The 7,943-nt window shown below is 37.6% G+C and overlaps 1 protein-coding gene across 1 annotated transcript; it reads right to left on the bottom strand.

Annotated features, from left to right (window-relative positions):
• Window positions 1-304: 304 nt before the first annotated feature.
• LOC144439297 (galanin receptor type 2-like) lies at window positions 305-1,378 on the bottom strand. Its single transcript, XM_078128575.1, has one exon. It carries the CDS (start codon window positions 1,376-1,378, stop codon window positions 305-307), a length of 1,074 nt encoding a protein of 357 aa, XP_077984701.1.
• Window positions 1,379-7,943: the final 6,565 nt, after the last annotated feature.

The following is a 7,943-nucleotide window of genomic DNA, read 5'->3' as shown; positions in this document are numbered from 1 at the left end:
ACCAGCTCAGTTTGAGTAACCAAAACAGTCTTGAACATCTTTTGATATGGTCTGTATTGCCGTAAATGGTTGTTGTTGTTGTTGTTGTTGTTGTTGTTGTTGTTGTTGTTTGTTGTTGTTGTGTCTGTCTGTCTGTCTGTCTGTCTGTCTGTCTGTCTGTCTGTCTGTCTGTCTGTCTGTCTGTCTGTCTGTCTGTCTGTCTGTCTGTCTGTCTGTGTGTGCGTGCGTGCGCCCTTGCGCGCGTATGTGTCTCGAACTCCAAAGACTTTATGACAAAGAAGGTGCTAAAAGAGTTTGTAAAAAACTATTGAATAGGGATGGCTTCGATATTCGTTCTGGCTTGACGATTTCTAGCAGTATCATTATTGGCTCCACTGCTACCGTGAGAATCTTCTAACAAATTACCGTTGTACTTGCAGAATACAGCACGAAGACCCCGCTGAAACTGTTTATACTTCAGAGCGTAGATGAATGGATTAACAGACGAGTTGATGAACCCCAGGATCACAGATGCTCGATAAAAGGAACCCGAAAAATTAATCTTCAATCCCATGCCGAAAGCTAGAAACAGGATTTGGTTAGGTCCCCAGCAAAGGGCGTATGCTAGGGATACCATGATCAGCATTTTCAGCACATTTTGGCCGGCTCTCCTGAGGGAATGTTTCTGATTGTTACCTTGTGGCTGGTTTGGTCCCGCATGCACTGCGCTCGACGTTTTCTTCAAAACTAAAATGCACTTGGCGTAAGACACAGCCATAACCAGTAGGGGTGCCAGGTACATGCCAAAGACATTGGCAATGCCTACAAATCGACCAAACTCTGGGGATGGCCACTTCCTAGCTGAGGTGCAATGTCCCTGGTCGAAATGTTGGACGTAGAGATTGAATGATTTGACGGCTAAGGCAAAGACCCACTCGAAGGCAAGAATCACCATAACCCGAGTATCGGTGAAGATGCTCACGTGGTGCAGTGGATAGACGATGGCACAGAATCTCTCCAAAGTAATGACAACCAAATTAAAACTCGATGCAAGAAAACAAGTCCACATCAGATAGGCCGACTTCCAAATCCTACAGAGGATCTCTCCACCAATGTTGTTCGCCGTGAATGTAAATTGTGGCCCCAAATAATAGAGCACGATCATGAACGAAGTAAGGAGATCGATGATAGCCTGATGAACAATCAAATGATTGGTCAGTGTTCGCAACTCACGTACTCGTATAAAAACAACGCAAACTAGAGCATTTCCGAGTAACCCCAGGATACCGGTACATCCAAGTAAAATATTCAGCCATGGTATTGTAGAAACATCTGTCTGCACACCGTTTCTTCCTTCTGTTGCGTTTGCGTTCAGGCTCCCGTTCTCGGACGACAACATCGCCAATCACTGATGGACGTAGTTCAGCCTACGAACGATAAAATACATGTACACCATAGCTTGTTATATATAGGTATTTCTGAATGGAAAAAAAGTCATTATGTGTATTATTTCGTTCATTTCAGACCACAAAAGTGGGAATGTATGCATAAATCATTTCTCAATAGCTGACTTCAAAATCACAGTATAAAAAAGAACTATAAATCGATCCTCCTCCATATGTAGTCACCAATGCTAATCCCAGTACTGGCGTGCAAATAATGCAATAAACGATAAATGGTTTCTTTATTAACTTAATCTAGTCAGCTTAGGAGAAGACTTAATTGATATCTGTCATCCTCTACAAGTAATTGAATATACATAAATGCGATAGTCTAGATTTTTTCTCCCGTTGGCTCTTAATGCATATGGCAGAATTCCTTCTAGTAAGCAAAATCAGGAGAGATTGAACTATTTGGTTTGAAAACGGAAAAAGTATTTAAAAGTTTGAAATGATGACTTGATTGTTGTATCATGTCAAGTCGGAAAATTGCGTACCTCAAGAACATCTTATAATATCTCCATTGTATACTTTACAACATAGAAAACTTACTTTGTGAGTTCTTCAAGTTGGCGTGTGAAGTTCGACTGGAGCTACTCTGAGAACGACGACGGTGTTTGCCTACGAAAGAAAGTGGTCGGTATGTGGATTGTCAGTGACGCCTCATATCAACATGTCGAAAAGATCAGATATGGGCGAATACTGTTAACACTTATTAAACTAATATTCGTTGACTTCTAGTCTTCCAGTCACGTTTTAATGGGTGCCATGAACACCCTTACTCTGGTATTAAATGTTGGTGTTTATCTAGAGGGCATCGTTAGCGAATATCATTCCATAGACTCGCTGAAACCTTTACTATATAGATCCCCTAAAACCCTTGGGTTAGAAATGATACCAAGACCCTTGCATTCTATAATGGTCGCAAAATTACTGAGATCTACTTTGGCAGTACAATAGCTATTGAGATGGTCCAAGATATACTTTATTCTCAGACATTTTTTTAAGTTCTTTTTTAAGTAACAACAAAAATTAAATTCTATCTTTCAAAAGAGAAACTGATGTCTCAAGTTTGATACGTTGAAAATGTTGATGCTCTATTCAATGACACAGTATTTGTTCAATACATAATATTATGCTAATTCACATTAGAGAATGTCAGATGTATCTGAAATGAAAGTAGATTATTTTGTTTATGGCACAGGTTACCATTTTGAAGTACTGTAAGTAATTTGGAACCACGTATACATGAACAATGGCTCGCTAAACTTTGTTCTATTAAAGCACAGCGGTATATGTGAAATATTTATGACAACAGTAATGGCTGTTTGCAGTTAAACAATAATTAGTGTAAAGCGGCGTCGTAAACTACAGACCATTCTACAAACCAGAAGCAAGATACGCAGGAAGTTACTACAGTGCTACATGCAATGTCTCAAACTCATCACATAATGTAGATTGTATCTGTGAAGGTTTGATGTCTAAGAGATAGAGAGGAGAGAGAGAGAGAGAGAGAGAGAGAGAGAGAGAGAGAGAGAGAGAGAGAGAGAGAGAGAGAGAGAGAGAGAGAGAGAGAGAGAGAGAGAGAGAGAGAGAGAATGTTGTACAATCTGTCAATCATCTTAGCTAGAGGCTTTGGCCTGTTCCAAGAAAACTGTGAACGCTAAGTCGTATTACTTGTGACAAAAGTCTATTTATTAAAGTCAAAGCAGTCATAATTTTGCAACGTTTATAGAAAACCTCCATATAATCTGAATTTACTACAAAACTGTTTTGGAAACTACGATGGCTGTTGCACGGCATGCTTTTATCCTAAATCTATCCTTTCCATCCTACTTGTATGAAGTCAATTTCTCTGTGTGTGTTTTTTAAATTCAGATCTTAAATCGTGACTGATTTCCTCAGGCACACGCAAGTGGTATTGGTCGTTGATAAACATAGAGTATGAATGTTTTGGTAGTAACGTGATGTCAACTATGTCTGTTCCTTTTTATTACTCCATTAATTGCATAGATTAGAGATCGATAAAAGAGAGATGTTAAATGGATAGGTTTGGGTGGAGCGAAGTGAAGCCCAACTCATCCTTTTGTCACAGATGACATATTCACAATTTTAGTAAATTCAATACTGTGAATACATCATGCCCTACTTCGACTGAAAGGTCAGCAGACTCTCTCAAGGATATCGAATTTAGGCCTAACGAGATTCCAAGAGTACTTGAAGTCGCAAAGACGACTTTCTACATTTCGTGCACAACTAGAATTCATATTGATCATCTATCAATATTATTGTGAATAGTCATTAGGACATAGCAACTCCTCCTCAAGACTTACTATGGTTTGCATTTATTATTCAGCCATACACGTTTTATGTAAATTTGAACAATAATGAAAATAAAGGGAGTTTACACTTCGGACAGAAGCAATGAGGCACTTCCTGGGGATCGAATGTACGGTGTAGAGGCTCGAGGCTAAGTGCTTTGTTGTGGTCCTAGTGTAGACTTTGGTTTGAATATGAATCTGTGTGTAGTCTGAGCTAATTCCCTAAAGTTCAAGTGATCTCGGTAGTGTGTACCGTACACAAGAAGTGCCAGGCAGAAAGACCAAAGTTGTATTTAGTTTTTACAGATGATCACTCTTGTGTATAACATTTTTTTCTTGTATGACAAGCATTCATAGTCCTGCAGGGCCCTGGGCAAAGGCAACTATTCAAACTATTGCATTCATCGCCATTTGAAGGCAGCACTTACGAAGCCATTTGAAAACCTGACATTATTTGTGATATTTGTAGATGCTAGTATGGTTTTAAGGTATTTCAACAATTATTACCTTCATAAGCGATTTCTACAAAATGCCAGACTTAGATTTTGGAGGCTGACACAGACACTTTTGTGAGATTCATATGAAGACACAATCACTTGTACTTCGTAGATAAGTTTTTTTGTGAAACAGGCTTACTGAATTCACTCCAAACAAATTTACCACTTGTAAAATTTGTTGAGAGCCGATAAAATTTTAAGATTGTAACACACGAACGTCCGCACACACACCGAGCACGTACACGCACGCACGCGCGCGCGCGCGCGCACACACACACACACACACACACACACACACACACACACACACACACACACACACACATACATACATACATACATACATACATTACATTACATTACATTACATTACATTACATTACATTCTACTATTCAAAAAAATCTTTCGCTGACAGGGTAACGTCTTCCACAGACAATCGTTTAGGTACAAGAGTTCAATTTCCCATTTAATCACTTTCGTGGACATTTGAAAGGCGTTATTATTATATTACGTACTTTTCAACTCTTCATTACTGCAGAATTTGAGTCAAAATTGTCTATTTGGTTTAACCATGGTTTAACAAAGAACCACTTATCCTAAAAGACGGTCTTACGCAAGATAGAAATGTGAATCACAATAGGACACTTCCAAACGTGAATATAATCCAATAACCTAACTAATTTTGATTGGCTGAATGTATTGTTACTCTGTACGCTTTATCGCAGATTTAAATCTGATTTAATTATTAAATGGTTTTGATTTCCCAATACAAGTCGACATGTTTGTATAATATGACCATAGTCTGTGTGAAGCGTTTGCAAAACGTTCCCCTTAGAACCAAGGTAAAGCATGCCACAGCGAAGGAAATTATAAATAACAGCAGAAGTTCATATCTACAACAATTAAGACTAGAATACGTGCTTGCAGAGTAGTCAGATACCCTCGATGGGAGTTTACTACATTTTCACACGTGGTTGTGCGGCCAAATTCCAAAACATCTACCTGCAGTTACAGAGTTTCGATCACAATTATCCGGTCAGTTACCTCAAAAGCAGAAAGACATTTCATATTTTATCGATCCATGATTTATTGTTTAAGATAAAAAGTCGACCGATATTTAGTAAGGCGGAATGCCGTGACAGCTTACACTAAACTCCAAGACCGACGGAATACCATGCCAGCTTGCACTGAACTCCAAGATAAAATTAATTCACCGCCCGATTCACCGAGCTGATTCTGATTCTTTTATGCACCCCTTCATCCTTCATATGATTTTAAAACATTCTGAAGTAATGATAAAAAAGGTTTCACAATCAACAGATCATAAAATAATGACATTAAATTTGCCTAGTTTGCATAATCAGGAACATTCGTGCCAAACTCCTGTGTGTAAGAGCAGTTGACATTTAATTACCCAAGATTGTATCTGCCAAAACTGTTAAATGCGATATTTTGAATCATCTGCTACTATTTTACAACCTTCCTAAATGAACAATTACCAACCATATGATTAAACCAATCAGATATTTACTAAATTGATAAATATCAACATTTCTCCTAACGCTATACGTTACATACGTAATCTTTCACACACTGAACACTGCCAGCTATTAAAACAAACGTGACCTTGGCAGTAAATTTGTCATGGTAACATGTCACTGAATATGTCACTTGATAAACTTGATACCTATAGAAACTTTAAATCATTACTTCAACCTGAATTGTATTTGTCACCATTGTTAGTCATAGAAAAATGTTATCCCGTTTTAGATGTTCTTCACACTGTTTAAAAATTGAAACAGAAAGATGACGAGGCATTGGCAGAGCCGATCAAATCTGTGTTCTTTGAGACTCAAATGAACTTAAAGACGAGTATCACTTCCTATTGAAATGTAATTTTTGCCAATGCTAGGTCCAAGTATATTCCACAATATTTTTATTCTCCGCCTACTTATGAAAAATTTAATGAGCAGTTATCATCTGACCAAATAGTTATCTTACAAACTCTTGCAGCCTTTCTCAAACATGCTCTAACATGAAGAACTGAAGCAAATGAATTGGAACTGTAACCTTTAACAGTATTGTGTTTTTTATTCATAGTGATTTGTATTTTGGATTAATGGCCTTTGAATGCAATAAATGACTTATATACTGAATTAAAAAAAATACAATATAACCAAAACTTCGTCATCACCTTATCTGCACGTGTTATTGACATTCATGGTGAACATATCGGTCAATGCCTTCAGTGTCACAGAGTACATGTAATTAGTTAGTATCGTCACATATAAGTAACACGTGTTACTTATCTGTGGTATCGTTTATCGATCAAACCCATGTCGCAAGATTCTTTTGAACTGCTACCTTCGACTAAAGTGGGGAATTCTAAATCGAAGGATATGTAATTCTAGAAAAGTACTAGTTTCGTTGACAAAGTTATTGCTCCTTGCAAGTGACATCATCAAATACGCTATAACTGTGGTGCTAGCAAACTGTGTTCTGTCCCATCTTTCTACCACATACACTGCAGCTAACAGTGCGAAATATGTCATGTAAGTTTGTTGAATGAACGGAGATTAGTACAGTTAGAGACTCTTGGGAAGACCAAAAGAACTTGAGGAGGTTTGTATGATGACTTCGATGTGAAATAACAAGATCTTGTTCCCTATTTGATTTGATTTGAATTCTTGTATTCGGTGTTTTGGACTTATACAGAAGAATCAATCTAAACATGAATAAAATACCAGAGGGTAATAATTTACTTAGAATGTTGGTAATGGAGTAATAACAACACAAAGTAATGTCAAAACCAGATAGCGTAAAAATGAAAAGCGGTCAAAAGTAAGTCCATAGCAACATTCGTTTTTAGATTCCCGGTGAAGGTTCTCTATGCATGTTCGAAATGTTGAATTAAAGAATAGAATTTAAATCAATCAAATTGAGAGCAAGATCTTGTTTGGACTCATACAAATCTACATGCACTTAGGGTTACATGTTAAATACGAGTACACTCTCCATGCATATAAACACCACACTCTTGTGATTAGTGAGCGTGTGTATCTAATATTTCCACTAATACCTCGATGACGACATCTATGTTGGTGTCTATAAACTATAATGAGAAATGTGTATTCCTGAATTCCACATACGGTATGATATAAAATGAATATATCTTTGAAAGTTCCATTTGGTAAAAAAAAGTACTAACCTTCAAAAATGAACAATTCCTATCTTCACAGATGATGCAGTAGCTGGGACGCGATTGAAATAACTTTGCTAAGAAATGGCACCAGTTTTGTAGGCAGACTATATGATAAAGAACTCATTTGCATAATTCACTGATATCAACCGTATGCCAAACGTGCCCCTGTAGCGGAGATGTAGCTGTATTGTTTGGAATCACAGAGTCTAACGTTCCACAGCCGAAGGGGCTGTCGGAATGGCTTGGAAACAGAAAACGTCTATAGTTAAGTTACACAGAACGTGATAACTGGTGGGACATCTGCTCAAATCAAACCAAGATTTTCACACTTTTGGGAATCGCAAGATTTGAGATTACAGGCATAGCTTTTGTAGTGTTTTTCTCTGTATAAAAATAGTGACATGGTTTTTTAATGCCTACATATCATCGACGTGTCATTATCTGTTTGAGTACAGTTTCGTCACACATTTTGTACCGTTGTCATTGTTTCGGGATGTTTCACTG

Source organism: Glandiceps talaboti, chromosome 8, assembly GCF_964340395.1.
Source record: "Glandiceps talaboti chromosome 8, keGlaTala1.1, whole genome shotgun sequence".
Taxonomy (NCBI): domain Eukaryota; kingdom Metazoa; phylum Hemichordata; class Enteropneusta; family Spengelidae; genus Glandiceps; species Glandiceps talaboti.
The sequence above is the reverse complement of the archived record's forward strand: the minus strand, read 5'-3'. Positions and strand labels throughout refer to the sequence as shown.